At 50.3% G+C, this 19,562-nt stretch overlaps 1 protein-coding gene across 1 annotated transcript in view; it reads right to left on the minus strand.

The window, feature by feature from the left end:
- Positions 1-797: 797 nt before the first annotated feature.
- The window catches only part of COTL1 (coactosin like F-actin binding protein 1), a 36,839-nt gene continuing 18,074 nt past the window's right edge, over positions 798-19,562 (minus strand). Inside the window, exons 3-4 of the mRNA XM_036924142.2 lie at positions 15,918-16,075; positions 798-2,007 (exon numbers count right to left, since the gene is read on the minus strand). Coding sequence (XP_036780037.2) covers positions 1,897-2,007; positions 15,918-16,075 — 269 coding nt within the window. The 3' untranslated portion in view covers positions 798-1,896. The remainder of the gene's footprint in view (positions 2,008-15,917; positions 16,076-19,562) is intronic.

The raw sequence follows: 19,562 nt of genomic DNA on the forward strand, positions 1-19,562 counted from the left end.
GATGCCCTCGCTGCCCCTCAGGCCTCCCCACCTACTGCAGTCGGTAATACTGTTGCTGACTTTGCAGATGAGGATGCTGAGGTCCAGAGAGGCTACCGAACTTGCCTGAAGTCACACAGCTATGAGCAGAGGAGCAGATATGAGAACCCGGTCCTGGCAGGGGTCGGTGCTGAGCCATCATGGGGCCACAGGACCGTGGCCTTGTCCACGCCTGGCAGGATTCCTTCTGGCTCTGATTTTGGTCTGTCCTCTCCCTGTACCCTCCCCACCCCACACTTAGCTCCTCTGTGTGAACCTTCTCCAGCCTGGTTCTGAGTCCTCACCAGGTCTGCTGTGCTGGGAGTCCAGTTTTTAAGCTCTAGGCCAACCTCAGAAAGAAAGTAGCCCAGCTGCAGGTGCGCCTTCTCTCGGCTTTTCCTTTAAAGACAAGAGTGGAGGGTCCTGGCCACTCTAAAACATCCCACTCCCACTGTCACGTCCCTCTCTCAAGTCCTGGGCCTGCCCGGCACCCTCATGAGCACCAGGGGTGTGGGGAGACCAGGGATCAAATCCTGGCTCTGACACTTCCTAGCTGGGTGGCCTCAGGGGAATCACTTAGTGTCTCTGAGCCTCTGCTTCGACAAAATGGAGATGCAAACAGCACCTATTTCTTATGGTTGGTGTTAAAAATTAAACAAGGTACCACATAATATTGGGCCTAGCCCTGAGCAGCTCCGTAAATATTGATTAAATCTGAATATGGCAATCGCCTTTGTTTTTACAGTAAAGCAAGAAGCTTTAAGGCAAATGAGACAAACTTGTTTTCTGAAAAACAAAAACCATTTATTTCTGTAAACTGTTGAGTGCAGAGGTCCCTCACAACCCAGAACAGCACAGATGTCCTCCCCCAGATGAAATGGGCAAGAATAAAGAGAAGAATATAAATGTGCTCATGAAGAACCAAGCCTATCTCATCTTTCTTTGAAAAAAAAAATCCTTTTGAATGTGTGGTACAGACCTAAGATGAAAAGCAGACTTTCTGGTCCGTGAAGGGGACTCCGCTCCACGGCAGCCAAGGCGGCAGAGCCGAGGGCCTGGGCTGTCCCTGCTGTCAGCAGAGGGCCCCCCCAGGGGCAGGGCTCGGTGGGGGGGCCCAGCTCTGCTGGAATCCCCGCTCCACACCGAGCCTCTCTCCCCGGCGCCCGTGTGGCTCTGGGAGCCCCTGAAGTTACCCTGCAAGACTCTTCCCGGTCAGCCTGGCCTCACACTCTCGCCCCAACTCCATGTCATGAGATTTCTCCCCAAAGGGTGGGAACCGGCCATCTCAGACTGCAAGGCAAAGCTACTGCCAGGCATCTTTTAAGGCAAATTTTCTCCCTTCATCCAGTCTGAGTCAGGCCTAAACTCCACTGAGCACCGTCTCTGTTGGACATGCAGCGTCGGCAGCTCTGGATGGGCGGGTGAGGGGTCTGTGGGGGGTCTGGGCCTGAGGGCAGCTGTGAGCACTTGTGGGGCTCCCCGGTGGCGGCCTGGCCCCTGAGCAATAGGAGGTCATGGTGGATGGGGCCAGGCAGCTGCGCCCCGGTAAGAGGAGTGCCAGGAACAGGCATCACCGCATGAGGCACCTCAGATCTGAAGATGTGCATGACCTCGGCATCAAAATGATTTTTCTTCAGAACAAGAAAGAGGGAGGAAAAGGAAAAAGAAGACAGAAGGAGATGCTCCATGAGCTCTGCAAGGTGGGGCCTAGCGGGGCGAAGGGGAAGCGGGGCGGGGTGGGCTGCACTCGGGGTGGCGGGCGTCGCCTCTCGTCGCGGGTCCTCTCCCTGGCCGGCTGGAGGGCTGGAGGCTGAGGCCGCGGGCACCGCCCCCAGGGAGCCGGCAGGTGACTCTGGAAAGGGGCAGGGGAGGGCGGTGCTACTCGGCCTGAGCATCGTAATCGGCTCCCCCAGCCTTCTTAAGCTCCCTCTTGATGAAATCCTCCTCCAGCTCCTTCCGATCACTGATCACAAACTCTTTAGCAAAATTCTGCAAAAACAAAATAAAACACAGAGCTCCTGTTAAGAAGGGACAGGATCTAACGGTTGCTCAGACAACATGCCGTGAAATCTTGGCACCTAAAATCCTAAGAAGTGATCCAAATGAAAATGTGGTGGCAGAGAGGTTTAGCAGGAAAAGCCAGGACTCACAGCCCAGAGATCAGAAAATGGGAAAGTTCAGATCCTGGGTAGTCCCAAGGCCATGGAGATAGGCCAACTTCAGATCTGGGTTGAAGTCCAGGATCTGTCATTTCCTGACTGTGTAACGATGGGCAAAAAATCCTTCAATGCTCAGGGCCTGGGCGTCCTCCTCTGTGAAAACCATCCTGTCAGGAGCGTGACCGGGAGGGTGGAGCAGGCAGGCGGGCGTGCTGGCAAATGTTTAACACCAGGCCCTCCAAGAAAACGAAAGAGAAAACAGGAAGAAGCCCTGATTTGTAGCTGTTGCCCATTTCTGTGGCTTAAATATCCCCACAATGTTTGATTTCAAGCCACCAAGATGATGTCCGTGTGCATGGAGGTGGGAAGAGATGCATGACTGCCCCTCACAAGCTGGGACGAGCCAGCTTCAGGCACCCCTGGTCGTAATGCTGCAGGACTTGTAGCCTCAGGTCTGAGTGTTCAGCCCGGGCACCAGGTGCACACATGTACGGGCTCTGCAACCACAATTCATTTACTTGAGGGCAGGGCGTCTGTTTGCATTTATTCAGTAGACACTATGCCATGGGATGGGGCTAAAGCAATGAGCTAAACAGTTACAGTCACTGTCCCCTTTAGGGTGCACAGGTTTCAACCATAAAACCCCACAGGCGTGCCACACAGGGTGCTCACTAAATGCGTGTGGCATGAATGAGTAAAGCAGGTGATCCGGCTTATCAGGTAACTCCAAGCCATGAAGAATCAATAGTTATTTTAATAGGTGGTTCATATGACTTCAATAAACAAGGAAAATTTCAGGATGGCGACAAATAAAAATACAGAGAAATTTACCAAAATACAAATAACAAGACTGAAGATCAGAAAATCATTTACATTAAAAAAAAAAGTCCACAATCGCCACCATTTGTTAAGCACTTATTTGTACCAGACACTGCCCCACATTGGCAGACTTAATTCTTAAACCCCTTTAATATGACCCAGCAATCCCAGAGATCTAATCAAGAGAAATGAAAGCATATGTTCCTATAAATACTTGTACACAGATGTTCACAGTGGCATTATTCATAATAGCAAAATGGTAAAAACAATGCAAATGCCCACCAAGAGATGAATGGACAAATGATGTGGTATGTCCATACAATGGAATACTATTCAGCCATGAAAAGGAACGTGCTACAACATGAATCTCAAAATCTTTATGCTGAGTAAAAGAAGGCAGACATGAAAAAACCACATATTGTATGATTCCATCAACATGAAATGTCCAGAAAAGGAAAATCTGTAGAGACAGAGAACAGACGAGTGGTTTCCAGAGGTTGGGGGAAGGGGAGTGGGAGGGTGACTGTTGATGGATCTGTGGTTCTTTTGGGGTGATAGGAATGTTCTGGAACTAGATAGAGGTGGTGGTTGCCCAACAGTGTGAATGTCCTAAAAGCTACTGCATTATATATTTTTAAATGGTTAATTTTATGTTACATGAATTTCACCTCAATTTTTAAAAAACAATACCAGAAAAAAAAAAACCTCATTTCCAAGAATGACTAAACCAGGAGAACACTCAAGGTCAAGTTTTACAGTATAAAGACAAACTGTTTGCCATGTGGTGCCACTAGGAATGCTACCAGGGAATGGGGAGGTTAATATTTATCAGGCAACTAATATACGCCAGGCACAGCCTCACACATTTTCTCACTTAATCCTCCCTCGATATATGAGCTCCTTTTTTTTTTTTTTTTTTTTAAGATAAGACCTATGGGTTGGGCTTGGAGAGATTGTGTAATTAGCCCAGAATGACTAAACATCCTTTGACGCTTCCTGTTCCCATTCCTCCATACTGTGCTGCTAAGTGTCTGTTCTGTCATCTGGACAATGACTGAACATTTGGATGTATGAGCCAAAAAGGAGAACCAAGAATTAACAAGTTTCTCAATCTGAGCCCCAGGGGCACAGGGGAGGGTGGAGGGCAGACCCAGGAGGAGGAAGTTGACAGCTCAAGATGCCTATGGAAGGAAGTTCAAAGCTCCTGTGCTTCATCACAGCTATATAAGGCAATCTAAAGAAATGAGAACACTCGTGTTTGTGCGTTAGCCATTAGGAGATTTAGATTAAGAAAAAGTTTGATAAGGTCTAAGAAATGTGCAGTGAAACTGTACATGAAGCTGAGCACAGTTCAACGTAAAACCACACATACATGGGAAGTGTAATTATAGCCAAAATAAGGAGCAAGCCAGGGTAGCAGAACCTAGTAAAAACATAGCAATAAATGTAAATGAACAAAATCTCCTTTAAAAAAAAAAGCTATGTCTGAAACTACCAAAAAAGCAACCCTAAACCCTATGCTACATGCCAGAGACATGATTAAAAAACTAAAAGGTTAGCCAAAAAATGTTTCTGTCAAACAAAGGATATAGGAAAGCAACCTTACGCACCCTCAGTGGCCCCCAGGGGCAGGCAGGAGGTAGGGGGCCGCGAGGCAGCTCTGGGAGGCCTTACAGGTCTCCCCAACACAGGATGCTGGGGCACCCTCAGGCTTCAAAGGTGAGCTGACGCTCCCCCTCAGGGTGTCACCCTACAAAAGTCCCCAGAAAGCCTGACTGAGTCAACCTAAAACCCAACCCACACTTCCCCACCCCCATTCCTTCCAGCAGCCCTCCCAGAGTGGGCTTTTGACTTGGCAAGGGACACGCGGGCATGGGAAAGTGGGCTTCATCATGTGTTTTCAAAAAGAGGCAGGAAAAGCAAAACCAGCGCCACGGGCAGCCAGACCCCGGCCGGGAGCAACGCCCCAGCCCAGAAGGAGCTGCCGGGACTTGTCCCAGGCTAAAAGCCTCAAGAACAGGCCTATATGAAAAACACAGCCTCCTCTCCGCCTTCCCCACACCTCCACGCTCTCAGCCACCCTCCCCAGCACCCTCCACGCTGCCAAACATCTACTGGCGCAGAGGCAGGAGACACTGCAGGCTGCAGGAGTCCAGAGGCAAGTCCTTACCAGGATGGGGACTTTCAGGGCACAGAGCAATGCCAACATATATGGAATTTTTTATTTTCTAGTACCCACATTGAAAAAAAATAAAAAATAAATTAAAAAAAAGAGAACTAGGTGACATTAATTTTAATAGTATTTTATCTAATTCTATATATCCAAAATATTGCCATTTTACTATGCAGTCAACATACAAAGTCACATTTTCAATGAGGCAAACCTCAAGTGGTCAGCAGCCACCTGTGAACGGTGAGAGTGCAGGACTAGACAGAACAAGAGAGCATCTCAAAGGACAACGGGCCCAGTCAAGGAGAACCGTTAATCACAAAACATTTAAGCGGATCTGAGAGGAGAGGCGGAGCCTTTCGGGGCCTGGAAACATTCCATGTTTTCAACCGGGAGGTGGCTAATGGGTGTGTACAAAAATTCAAAATTTTAAACTAAAAAATTTTTCAACCTGTATACCTAAGATCTGTATGTTTTCCTCTGTGTAATTTATACCCTGTTTAACAAAAGAAGGGGGGATGGAAATGGACCTAAAGTAAAGGGACTTCGAGACCCTGACATCCACCATAGAGAAGCAGCAAGAGGTCCAGAGAGCATGAACAATCCATGCCAGGGACCCTGGGGGCAGGTCCGAGCCTTGGTCTGTCCTGTCCCCTGTCCTCCACATCCTGCCTCTCTGAGTTACTCCAGACTGTCCATCCCTCCTGTGCCAGCATCCACCACACCTCAAGGGTGCCGAAGCCACATGTCAAAGACTTCAAAGCAAAAGGTGCCAGTCTGGGCGCCCTATCACCTGTAGTTCTAGAAAGATCTTTGTCAGGTCTAGGAATGCACTGCCCCTGGCTGAGAGCTTCCAGAAACAGTTTCACCCTTTTCTCCCATGGCAGGACTTTTCTAAGGAAAAAGCCCCATGCAGCTAAATCTGACTCCAAGATTGTGTGGCAACACTCTACAGCCAAGGTCAAGCCATGTCTGTCCCTGTGACCTTTCTCAAGTGCTTCAAAGATGTAAGACAGACATCATTCTGCTGCTGAGAAAGGCAATTCTAGAGAAGGGCTGGACATAATCAAGCATCTATTTTCAAGGCTGGTTTAAAAGGTGTATAAACATTTTCCTATCCTTGGTTTTAAGTCGTCTCATTTTTAAATAGCTCCCAACTGCCTGAATTTAAGCCCCAGCTTCAGTCCTAAAGCCTAAAGCATGCTGAGAGTGGGTTTAGACCCAATACAAACAGGGTCCGTTGTCCATATGCTTCTCCAGCAGCCTGACCCTCCCCAGGCCCCTACCCACCCTGAGCCTCAGTCTCCTCATCTGCAAATGGGGACACTAACAGGATCTACGACCCAGAGCCATCGTGAGGATCTGATGAGTGTGCAAAGGGCTTGGACACTCTGTGAGGGTGCCTGGCCCAGGGTAAGTGCTTGAGAATTAGTTAATATTTAAAGTGATCCTGTGTTCACCTTTGGTCTCAAGATTGTCAGGGGAGTCTGAGATGTAAAGAAATGTTCTTGAACACTCAGAGTGAAAGCTTAAGAAGTCACTGGTTCCCCTTCCCTCACCCACACTGATTTCTCCACCCCCACCATTTGTGCTTTTATGAAGGGAAGTCCAGGGAATTCCTCAGGATCATCAAAGCAGTGACACTGGCAGAAAGACGATGGCAAATCAGCTACGCAGGCTTAGCCATGAGAGGACAGCAAAGAAGCCCGTCAGAGGGAAGTGTCAGGTCTTCCACCACACTGGGACTATGGGCCAGAGAGGAGAGGTGACCTTCATTGTATCCAAAGACATAAGAGTTCATGCAATTTGTTCTTCCCATAAACACATGCTTATTGAATACCAATTGTATGCCAAACACTCTCCTAGGCACCTGGGAAGTAAAAATTCTGGTACTAGGGTACCTCTCTGAGCATCTGAGAGCAAAAAAGAGAGCTCTAAAACACTTTGAAGGAAGTGGTCAATGGCTCTGGGCCCTGGTTTCTATCTCTGGGCAAGAACAGGGCTAGACAACAGGTTCTCTTGGCCCTTTTCCGAATTTGCACCTAAGCCTCCAGAGCATGTGGGACAAAGATCTACCTGGACACCAGAATCTGAAGGGCAATAGAGAAAACTGGCAGGGAAAAGTCAACCTTGGGGTTGGAGCACAGCTTTCAGAAGGAAGGCTGTGTGCTGGCTTCAGGCCCATCTCAAACCCTTGCAGAAAAGTGCAGGGGACAGACTCTCTCCTCCCACATGCTTGAGATGAGGCAGGGGGTGGACCAGACACATGCTGGCCACAATAGTGTATTTTTCCCCCAAGTGAGCAAAAATTAATTATGAACCAAAGACCTTGCTGTGCTTCATGAAAGCAGTCGGTCCCCAAAAGCCTGCATCTTGCTAGGAGAAAGTGCCCCCTCTGAGAACGTGACCAGATGAAAATGCACAGCATCAAACCTGCTGGGCATTCAGCTGCCAGCCCCTCCTGGGCCCCCTACACTTCCCTCCTACAACTAAGTATTCTGAAGAGCTGTAAAGAACAAGGTTTTCAAAATCCTTCCAGCAGGTGTAATTTACTCAAAAAGAACAGGTTCTTACAATTGGCATGAGTCTTCATTGAGAAGGTAAAAAACAAACAGATCAAAGTGTCTGGCCTAGTGTTTGACAGATCCAGGAACAGAGCCACCGCATCGCCATCACAGCTCAGGAATGACACGACCCTACTTCACTAGGGCAAGAATAGAGGACAACAGAGTGGCATTCGGTCACATTTCAGGTGGGCACATGGTAGTCAGCCAACACAGATGGTTGGCAGGAAGGCACGCCATCCAAAAGCACGCTGCGGGTCGGTCTGGGCCAAAACGAAAGAGGGGTAGTTGTCCACATGCCTCAAATCCTGACCCCTGTGGGCTACCCACCCTGTTAGCAATTGGATGAGTGCCTGGAAGGTGACCCCTGCATTCCTGCCCACGGACAGTCACGAAGCCCTGACACCACTTTGCCTGATTCCTGACTACAGCTGCCTCCAGATCGGGGTCAAGAACGTCGGAAACAGACTCCATGCTCTCCTTCCACATCCAGGGCAGACATCACAAATCAGTCCTGGCAATGTCCCACCGAGTCCAGACCTCATAACCCTTCTTGACCCAGAGCTCCAAATAGTCCTTGCTACGGATCAACTGACAAGCAAGATCAAATCCAAGCTCAGGACTCCAGTTTCTGCCTGGGCAAAATTATGCCTGGCACTTCTGGTTCCTCAGCGGCACCCACTTTTGGGAAATTTTCCCAAATAAATAAGTCAACAAACTTTTTTTTAAATTACAACATATATACTTACAGATGCTCATTTTCAGTAAATACCAGACTATTTTCACATTTCAACAGAAGTTGAATGAGTAAGTAAACAGCTGAACACTTCATGTACATCAGGCACTTACTATACAGTATCTTATGTAATTTTTACAATTCCGTGAGTTAGAGATTATCATCCCAAATTTTCAGAGAAGGAAACTGAAGCTCGAGGAAATGAAGTAGTCGGCAAAAGGTCACACACACAATGAGTGGCGGGCTCAGGCCTAAAACCCACCCATAAGCCACACCGAGGCCTTCACCAGGAGGGCACTCACACCCATGTGCACACGGACTGCACTCACTGGACAGAAGAGCATTCAGCCATGAAGAGGATGGAAACTGAAAACACGTTTATGAAGCGTTCAGTGAACGTTCTCTATGATTAATCATGTTCGTAAAACATGTACCAGGTGGCCAGGCCCCACAGGAATTAGCAGAAATCAGAAATTGCTGAGTGAGGCGCAGGATTCTGACTGATCATTATCTACTTCCGTAATGTTGCCTGAGCCACTTCTAGAAACCGCACCCTGGGACAAGCCACCATGCGGCAGAAAACAGAGAGACCCTGCAGCTTGTTCCAGAAGGGAGCTCCCAAAAGGCAGAGCACCCAGGCACAAACAATGGCAGGAGAAGGACAAAAGTAGGAGGGGGGACATGGAAGGGCAGAGAGGGCACAGATGTGCAGAGGGCAGGCAGCTGCAGCTGAAGCAACGAGGACACTGCCATCTGGTGCCATCTGACACTGCCACCCGCCCGAGGACCCTCACATGCCTGTGGCATGGGAACTGTACCCAGCGGACAGCTTAGGAACCTCTGCATGGAGTGTCAGGCTGCCAGGCAGGTTCCATGCCACGCCGGCTGGCCGAGGGCTGGGCCCCATGTGGGGTTTAGCAAGGAGAACCCAGGCACACCCTCTGCTTGGGAACGTGGCTTCCATTTACATGCCAGATGTGGAGAGTGGGGTGTCTTCCTCTTTTTCCTAAGAGCTCCAACCTCGCGGAAGCAGGGGCACAGAGCTGGCTGCAGGGCTCCCCACCGCCCTCCCTGCCATTCAGGCAGTCTCCAATCCCCACCTTCTGCCTCAACATTCACCTTGGCTTAAGGACTCGTCCCCCCATGCCTCAGTTTCCTGTGTATGCTGGGTGCAGTAACCACACCCTGACTCATGATGTGTAAGCCTGGCCCCCCCATCCATGGTCCTGGCGCCACCACCCTCAGGCTGCTTGGGACGGCTCACACTCAGGTTGTGTTTCAACTAGATGGCAAGCAGCAGAAAGCCCCCTTGCCTGAGCCCAGGCCTGGGTGAGATGCATCAGCACCAAAAGGCCCTTTCTGGTCTGAGAATAAGTCTTTCCATGAACCATGAGCTTGAAGAAACATAAACACTCGCCAAAAAAATAAACAGTTGAAGCCCTTTGGAGAGCAATGAAGCATCTGTGGTTGGTCCCCAGAGCACCAGGCAGCAGCGCAGTAAATCTCATTACACGGAGGTGGGTGGGTTCTCCCTGCGGACCCAGCCAGGTCTGATTTCTACTAAAACAAAAACAGAGCGTTTGGAAACTCCAATCAACCTCCAAATCCCTCCCTGAGGGTAACTGGCTTCCACAATTTAATTCAACCCAAGGAGCAGTTATTGAATATTTACTAGTTTCTGTCCTAGGACTACAGAAACAATAAGCCTCAGCACAGGACCCATATGAACAGATTCATTTCTTCAATTCTTAGCACCTGGTTTTGTACTCGTCCAGGCACAAGAATGCTACCTAATAACATAGGTCCCTGCTGTCGAGATCACTTTCTAGGATCATTTAATTATACTTTGTGGAATCTGGATCACAGTAGAGACACAGAAAAGGAGTCGTTAATTCTGATTAAGGAGAATGGGGTAAAGAAACAGGGTTTTAAAGGATGCATAGGAGTTGCAGTCACCAAAATAGAGAAACCCTTTTCACATCCTTTGCTTTCCTTTAATCCTTCCAACAGATCTATGAAAATTTATATTCTCTTTTTCTTAAGTGAGAACAGATTTGAGGGATAGTTACTTATCCAAGGTCCTAAAACAAAGAGGTGATAGATCTGAAATATCAACTTAGGTTTCACACCCCCCAAGCCCATGATCTTTTCCACTTGACACAGCAGTATTTTTTTTTTTGGTACTAAGCACTGAGCAAAGACACTCAATTTCCAGTTTAAACAAATGGGGTGGGGGTTCTCCATCAAGGAAGCTTGAGAACCAATAAGTTTAAAAATAAATGTAAAAGCATTTGTTTCCTGCAGAACCTCTCAGAGCCTTGACTGTGCCATGTGAGTCTACTAAAGGAGAGTTTCGGAAACACATGCGGCCTCAGAACATTGTTCTTGGTGCTGACGGGCCTTGGGAAACGTGTAACACGGTGAAGTGACTGAGCTGGGGCTCTGGGGTGACACGGGCAGGGCTCCAGGCAGCGCCCACTGCTGTGTCCAAGCGCTGGGACCTTGAGCAAATTACTCAATTTCCCCAGGCCCCAGCCTCCTCATCTATAAAAAGTGGATCATGACAGAACATCCTGTTGTGAAGAATAAATGAGTTTAATATGCACTAAGTCCTTGAAAGTGCCAGGCACATGGCAGGGGCACAGTGAAGCCAGTGCTATGAATATCATGCCCCCCTTGGCACACAAATGTGACACCTTCCTGGGGGAGTGGGAGGTGCATCTGGTTCCGGCCCTGGGGGGGGGGCGGGAGGAGGTCCAGACTTTTAGCCTACCCTGCTCCTAGGGTCTAGAAGCCATCAGAATGCACCCTGAGCTGAGGGGTCCCAGTGCCACTGAAATGCCTGCCCCCACTGCTCCTTGGAGAAAACACTCTCAGCTCTTCTCTTCCCAGGGCTGAGGGCTGAGATGTACCCTCTGGTTCCTTGGCTCTGTGAACATTCCTATGATGTTAGAAAATAAATAAAAGGATCACGTGAGTAAAGCCATTCTGCAAGGCAAGCACGGGACGCCACTGAATGAGTCTGCTCTGAATCAGGCGGCCTGGCCCGGCACAGGCAGGTCCCCAAGGGAGGTGTCTGCAATGTCCCTGTGATCCCGCGGAGGCGCCAGAACAATGGGGTGGCTGTTGTGTGCCCGGCACCAGCCAGGCACTGTGCAGCAGACGATGGCCGTGGTGAAGTGGCCGTGCCTGCTGCCCACTCCCTGGACTCATCCGGATGTCACTACTGCCCAGACCAACTCGCCCGCATCCCCTGTCTTATTTTGTCTTGTTTTTCCCCAGCCACAGACATGGCTCAGTTTCTCAGCCTGGCTCTGAATATGCAGTAAAGAGACCCACAATCGACTCCTGAGTTTTAATTCCCCTGGGCTCCAGCCCAGACCTGCTGCTTATTAGCCAGGGGTTTGGGGCAAGTCCTGGCACTGCTCTGGGCCTCAGTTTCCCCATACGCTGGTGTACCTGTGCTGCAGGCCCAGGTGAGGCATGAATTGTGTGAGGTCAGCACTGGCTGACTTCAGGCCAGGACCTTCTGTTTACTGATGGCTGCAACTCTGGTTCAAGCCACATGCAGGACAATCAGCCAATGTGGAGCAACAAGAAGATTCATGCCCCATGGCTCAACACGTGGGCCTCCCATCTCCTAGGAAGTAATGTATGCATCCCAGCGCTGTCTAAAAGGGAAAGCTGGGGAAAATAAGAGCCACCACTTCCAGGTCTTCCCAGACACCAGACACAGTTCTGGGCCCTTTCCCGAGATTTGCTCCTTGAATCCCGACAGCAACCCTAAAGGCAGAGACTACATTACCCCGTTTTGGCCCTTAGGGGACTGAGGCCCAGAGAGTTAAGCAAAGGGGCCAAGACCACACAGTAAGTGAGAGCTGAAATCAGAACCCACACCATCGGGCTCAAAAGGCCACACCCCACACCATGCACTACACTGTCTGACAAAGTAAAACAAGGCTCCTGCAGAGGAAAGATGCCATCATGAACAAAGTACTGCATATATTTAATGAAAAATTTTCAGAATATGTCAAAACAGAATATAAAAAACAAAATTTAAGTACCATTTTTAAAATTGAATTATTTCAGAATATGTCAAGCCAGAATACGACACTGCAAGCCAACTCATCCAACTCATTTAGATGGGGAAACTGAGGCCCAGGAAGGGAGACTGGCAGGCGGCATTAAGCCCACTGTCTCTACATCAATTTACATTCTCTGTGTTTCACACAAAGCAAAAGGATGTGGATATATTATCTTTATTAATAAACGCTTGGCTTTTACTGTAATGATCTTAAACTAAAAGTCAATCCACTTATTCTTCACCTAGAAATTGTAGCAAATGGTGGCTGGGGAAGTGATCCAGTCCGAGGACCTGGAATCCAGAAGGGCCCATCTGGAAGGTCCCTTGGAAAACATCTGTTCTGAATCTCCAGGAACAGAAGGGGAAACTGGCAGGGTGCCAGGATCAGCATGCTTTTAGTGACTGTCAAAAGACACCATTAACGCCAGCATAATCGACCCTTTGTGGCTTAAATGGCCACATTTGCAACTGTGGTACAAATGTGAGGTCTTGTAATAGCTTCAGATAATAAAACCTTTTAAATGCAGAGGTAGACAATGTAAAAGGAAATGATCAAAATAGTACGTTGCACCTGCAGTTCAAAAATGTCAGAATGGACATCACTGCTTTTTCATCCACCATCACCCTCTTCTTTTAACAACGGCAATCACGCCAGAGCTGCCAATCATGAAGCCCCGCCTCCCTGCCCCACAGGACGTGCCTCTGACTAAGCTGGGCCAATCACGGTTCTTTTAAGAGAATGATTGACACTAAGGGAGGAAGGTTGGCTCTTCCGTTGGAATCAAGACCCAGAAGAACCACCACAGCCTGGGCCGTTTCTCCTGCTGTCAGAGGCCTCTGAGGCCAAAACCAGAGAAAAGACAGATGAAAGAAAGTCAGTGCTTGAGCCCTGGATCCAGCCACACCTAAAGCCAGCCACCCTGCGGATCCCAGTTCAGAGAGCCAGGCAAGTCCGACTGCTTTGCTTCGGTATAGTTGTGCTTACAAATAAATGGATTATAGTCAGTACTTCCAACTGAAGGTTCCCAACAAAGATTCATATTTCCCCAAATCACCCTTGGTCACTGGCCCACGTGATCGACCTGGGACGAGTTCTAGACTTAAAAGGGGCTGTGCAGACTGCTGATGGGCACAGGGCTTCCTTTGGAGGTGGGGAAGTGCAGGACCTGGCCAACGGTGGTGGCTTCACAGCTCTGTGCGTGTGCTCATCGTCACTGCATTGTGCACTTGGAAACGGCTAAAACAGTTTTATGTTTTTGTATTTTGCCACACTTTTTTAAATGGAAAGAAAAAGGGAGGGAGCTCTGCAAGATTCAGAAGACTCTGTCCCCACCAGACACACCCTGGCAAACCCTGTTCCCCCCGTGGCCCCTCTTCTGGTGACCTCCAGGCTGGCCAGCGGAAGAAGGCTAAGTGTGGATGGTACGATGCAGCAGGAGACCTGTGGCCATGGAACATGCTTTCCTCTGCGTTTTTCATTCTGCTGCCATAAAGGAGACCCAGAAAGCTGGTTCACCTTTAAAATTCAAACTGGACTGGAGAAAAATGGCCAGTAGGGTGGTGCAGGTGATTTTCCAAAGCAAGGGTGACTGTCAGTACCAGAGTGCAGACAGCAGCAGTAACCAGTAATGCTGATGAGGATGTGAAATAAATGAGGCTTACTGAACATTTACTACGTCCCCAAAGGTAATCTTACAACTCATACCTTTTAAAAACAATCATCACGTGTTTTAACTCCGGAACCCTACCTCCTGAAAATGTATTCTGAAGAAATGATTCAGCAGGAGAGAGAAAGGAGCTGCGTGGATTAAATCTTGGTTGGAACATTATTTATAAAAATAAAAATTGGAAGCCACAGGCCAACGACAGGGGAACATTTAGTACAGTACAGTACACTTGTGAAATGGGACAGCCAGCCATCAGAAAAACGTTCACTGCAAAGGCTCTACCACCACATAATTTATGAAAATATGTTAAGTAAAAAGAAAGAAAGAAACGATCAGCCGGAGTGAGATTCACAGGCTGTGACTGCGGCAACGCTCAGAGGTGGGGACGCTCGCCCACAGAGCTGGTGAGAGGACAGGAAAACAGGCTGTGCTAATGGAATGATGGGAATTGTTTTCTCCCCTATTATGATTTTTTAAATAAAAGTTTCCTTGGGGGATAAGCTTAGATTCACAGAGAAGTTGCAAGCAACAGTTCCAAGAGTTCCCATACCCCCTGTACGCTGCTCTCGCGATTGTTAACATGTCACGTTCCTACGGAATGTGTCACAGCTCAGGAGCCAGCACTGCAGTATCACTAGTAACTGAACTCCAGACTGCATTCTGATTTCGTCAGTTTTCCTGTTCTGTCCCAGGGTCCAGTCCAGGCTACCATGTTGCATATGGCTTATTTGTGTATTTTGTGTTTTTGTGTTTTACAACTCAATGGCTTTTCTTACATTCACAGATATGTGCAACCATCACCACCATCAATTCTGGGGAATACTTTCATCACCTCAAAAAGAAACCCCCCACCCAGCAGCTACCACCTCCCCGATCACGGGTTCCGAGAAATCCTTCTGCAGAATGGAGAGCCTTGGGAAGCAGAGAATTCTCTCCGATGGCCCTCTGCCCCCGGTTATCTTCTAGAATTCAGACTTTTCTTTCCTCCATGCCCTAGCCCCAGATGAACCACCTTGGAAGTTTCCATGGTGTCCAGAATGGAAAAGCACTTGAAAATAGAGAGCTGTCCATGCAGAAAGGTTCAGGTGCTCAAAGTCAAAACCGTGGTACACTCCCCCCTGCCCTCTCTTCAGTCTAAGGAGCCCAGGGAATAAGTCACTCGTGGCCAGTGCCCAGCCCCCTCTCTTGGAGTGTGGGCCACTGTTGTCCTTCTGTGGCCACCAACATCATCATAAAGCCCCACTGGCCCTCATAATGTTGACACTGGTTTATTCAACGAGCATCGCTGAGCACCTACTGCATACCAGGCACTGTTCAGAGAGCACCCGCATGAATTCCCACCAGGTCCTCATGGCCACCAGCAGAAGCTGACCATGTTCATCCACGACCCAGCCCGGTAGGGGCCGCCGTTTGGTCATCCCTCAGCCCCCTTCTTCAGGAACCGCCTGCCGCACCCTCAAAGGTAGACTCCCAGCAGCCATGTCTCTGTTATGTTAGAGTCAAGATCACGAACACGGCTCCCTGCCTCCTAGCCTACACTGAAAACAGCTTTGGTGACATTTCACCGGTGGCTCTAGTGGTCCAGAGACGTGGCCTGGCTTGAAGTCCCAGCAAAGTCACAGGCCCAGGAGCCAAACCCAGCCCTCTCCACCCCTATTATGATGACATCCCGGACCCTAAAAGAACACGAGGCAAATCACCTGCACCACCTCCTTCACCAGCGTCTTGTCTGTGCCGGTTTTGGCCCGCTGCAGCCCGCTGATGTTCTCGCCGATCCACGTGATGAGGGCAAACTTGGACCTCTTGCTCATGGCGTCCCCGGTGGTGAAGCGCACGAAGGCAAACAACCGGACCTCATCTGCGGCCAAGAGCAAACAGAGGGCATGGTGCCCAGTTACAACACCCCAACGCCGTGTCCCTCAGGAGGCCCACGTTCCCTCACCTGATCCCAGCGGCACCCGGGTTGAGGCCCACTGCACGGATAGGAAGTGGACGCTCAGAAAATGGACAGGAGAGCCCAGACCTCTGGCTGTTCCGCCTGCAGACCCCCATCCCTCATACAGTACGGGCTCAAGTTCTGGATCCTACGTAGGGAAAATTTCATTGACTCCTCTTATCCCCAACCTTCGAGGCCCTGCTCGGAATGGAAGAGCCACACCACGGAGAGGTGGGAGCCCAGTTGGGAGAGGGCCGGGGAGGGACAGGAACACTGGGAAACGCGGCGTGGGACGCGGCGCTAGGCCAGCTGGGCATGTCTGCTTATGGCTAGACACGTAGGCCCATGAAGAGAATTCTGAAGCCCTTTCTACACCATTGGGTGTGTTCCGCTTGGTGTGTCCGATCTATTCGCTTTCATTAAAACGGCTCTGGCAGCTACTCTTTTCCACTGAACTCCTTCACATTTGCCTCGTCACCATACTTGGTTTGTTATGGTCACTTCAGAATCTCCTCCATGGTCCACCATGCCCCCTGTCCCCCCCCACCCCCGACTGCTACGTGTTACCAAACTATTGCGCGATATTCTTGAGTCTCCAAAGTGATGCGTGTGGGTGTGTGCGTCCCACTAGGTCTGACCGGGGCTTCTCTGCTTCGGCACTCCTGACGCTTGGGGCTGGGTCATTCTTTGTGGGGGCCATCCTGGCCTTTATACAGTGTTGAGCAGCAGCCCAGCCCCTGCCGACTAGATGCCAGTACCTCCCCCACCCCTGCTCCAGTTAAGACAACCAAAAATGCCTCCAGACACTGCACAAGGTTCCCAGGGGCCAGAACCGCCCAAGCTGGGAATGAATTTTGACACATAGCTTGTGCCGCATTTAATCAGGACCCCCTTTATGTTTTCCACCAAAACTCTGTTTTTTTGTTTTTTTTTTACTAATATAGAGATTTTATTTAAATTGTATTGAGTTTTTACAGCACATTGCATGTTTGTCACATAAAACTCTGTTTTTGTTGAGGAAACCACCTATCTTCACACAGCTTAATTCCTGAACAGTTCACACTTTAATTGCAATGACCCGTGGGCTCTCATTATGATCCCTACCTGCAGATGGCTGGCACACAGGGACGCTGCTGGCTGGGGGTAACTCATCCTGTACCAGCCACTCTGCTCAGCTCTGTGTTTTCAAGAGGCCTTAGGTGCTGGCTTTGGGATTTCTCCAGTGCCCGATGCCAGTGTGGAGCTGGACCCCCAAACATCCGTGTTATCTGGATCCCTGGGGATCCTGCTGAGATGCAGGCTCTGATTTAGCAAGGCTAGGAGGGCCCCCCGGGGCTGCACTTCTCACTAGTTCCCAGGCCTTGCTCACGCTCCTGGCCAAAAGACCGCATCTGAGAGCTTCTCATTTCTTTTTTTACATCAAGGTACCCCTTCCTCCTGGAGTTTTCCAGGTGCCTCGGTGCTCAACCCCACACAGCATACATAGGTTCACATGGAGACCCAAGGCCCTGAGGGCTCTGAGTGTAAGGGACACACAGTCTGGAGCTGACAGGGTTCACTGCCTGGTCAGTACCTCAAAGCCTGGGCACAACGTGGCCCACAGGCTAAGCTGTCCAATGGGGCATCAACCATCTGTCCCAGGGAGAAAGAAGCACAGCTCTCAGCAGGCCCCGGCCTCCGCAGTCCAGCCAGGTGGCTCCACACCATTCATTTCTTAAAGGACCATAATTACCACCCAAGCTGGACAGCCCCTTTCAGTCTGTAAGGCACGCTCACGTTTCACTGTCTAGTTTGGCCTTCATACGATGCTTGAGGTAGTTGATGGGGGAGGGAGGGGAGTGCCATCATCACCTTCATCAACATGCTATCGCCGAGTGACAGATGAGGCTCGGGGGCCCTGCACGAATGACAAGGCGAGGCCTGAAGCCACAGGCCTCGACAGGGGTGTGTGTCTGCCCAGCCCCATGCTTTGGGGCTCTGCCCCCACCCAGCGGTGGGACCTGACAGTGGGCTCGGTGGGGACAGAGAAGAGAGGGCAGTCTGGGAGACCACGCAGGCCACATCGTCAGGGCTGGCGGCCGTCTGTCTCTCCATGAGAACTGAGGAGGGAATCCGGGGACTCCCCTGTGGGGGCGACAGCCCCACCCCTTACTCCCCGTCGACTCTGACTTAATCCTCAAGCATCGAGCCTCAGTTGCCTCATCTGTAAAACAGGGTGACTCATTTTTCTCCTTCCCACTTTTCTTCTTTATTGAAATAAACGTCACATAACAGAAAATTCACCATTTTTAACCGTTTTAAAGCATATAGTTGGGTAGCATTTAGGGCATTCACAATGGTATCCAACCATCTGTGCTATCTAGTTCCAGGACAGCTTCATCCCCGCTAAGGACCTGTGCCCACTGCATCCCTCCCCACACCCTGCCCCCAGCCTGAGCCACCACCCGCCTGCCCCCCGTCTCTGGGTCGGCCTGCTCGGGGCGTCTCACGTGCGCGGAATCACACTCTCTGTGGCCTTCCGTGCCTGGCTGCTTTCACTCAGCATGTTTCCGAGGCTCGTCCACACTGTAGCATGATCAGTGCTGTGTTCCTTTTATGGCTGAGGGTCACCCCACTGTGGGGATGTGGCACAGTCTGTGCTCCCAGTCCTCTGCGGGTGGACATTCGGGATGCTTTATACCTCCGTCTTTACTCTGCCCCGGTGATCAAATGTGAATGCTATGAAACCCACCTGGCCCGCATGGTAGACCCTTCCCCCAGAAGCTGTGGCCACAGGGCAGAGCCGCCAGGTGGGTAGTGAGCTCCGGAAACGAGGCTGGCGGGTTGGGGAACTGAAATGTGCACAGCCGCGTGTGGCTGCACCCGCAGAGCGCAGGAGAGAATCCCCGCGCGTTTCCCAGAGTCAGGCTGGGTCAGGACGCCAGCGCATGTTCTGAGTAGTGTGCTGGGGAAAAGGGAGACGCAGCTGCCAAGAGTGTCATTCAACCGCCGCCTTGATCTTAGAGGGACGCGGAGCCCCACATGGATGCCTCCCGGCTCCTTAAGGCCAGAGCGACACTGAAAGCTCCGGCACCTGTTCCCTGGGGACCACCCTGCCTCCCGTCTCCACGTGGGTCGGCCTGGACGTCTGGGTCCTGTGACTGCATCCGGATCCCAACTGCCGCACTACTGGCCAAAGCCTCCATGTGGGAAAGTTGCGAACTGTGTCCCAGCACCGGTGGGCCCACGATAGACACACAATAAACTAATCCACCCCCACCCCCAAGGTCATGGGGAACCTGGCCTCGATGGACCCTCCAGAACTGCAGGCTGATAGCGTTTAAGTGATCAGAGCAGGAGGGACTGTTTTCCAGGGTGGCTGTTGGCACTTATCTGACAATGGTTTGGCCAACAGACGGCTGACGTTTTT

Source organism: Manis pentadactyla, chromosome 15 (genome assembly GCF_030020395.1).
Source record: "Manis pentadactyla isolate mManPen7 chromosome 15, mManPen7.hap1, whole genome shotgun sequence".
Taxonomy (NCBI): domain Eukaryota; kingdom Metazoa; phylum Chordata; class Mammalia; order Pholidota; family Manidae; genus Manis; species Manis pentadactyla.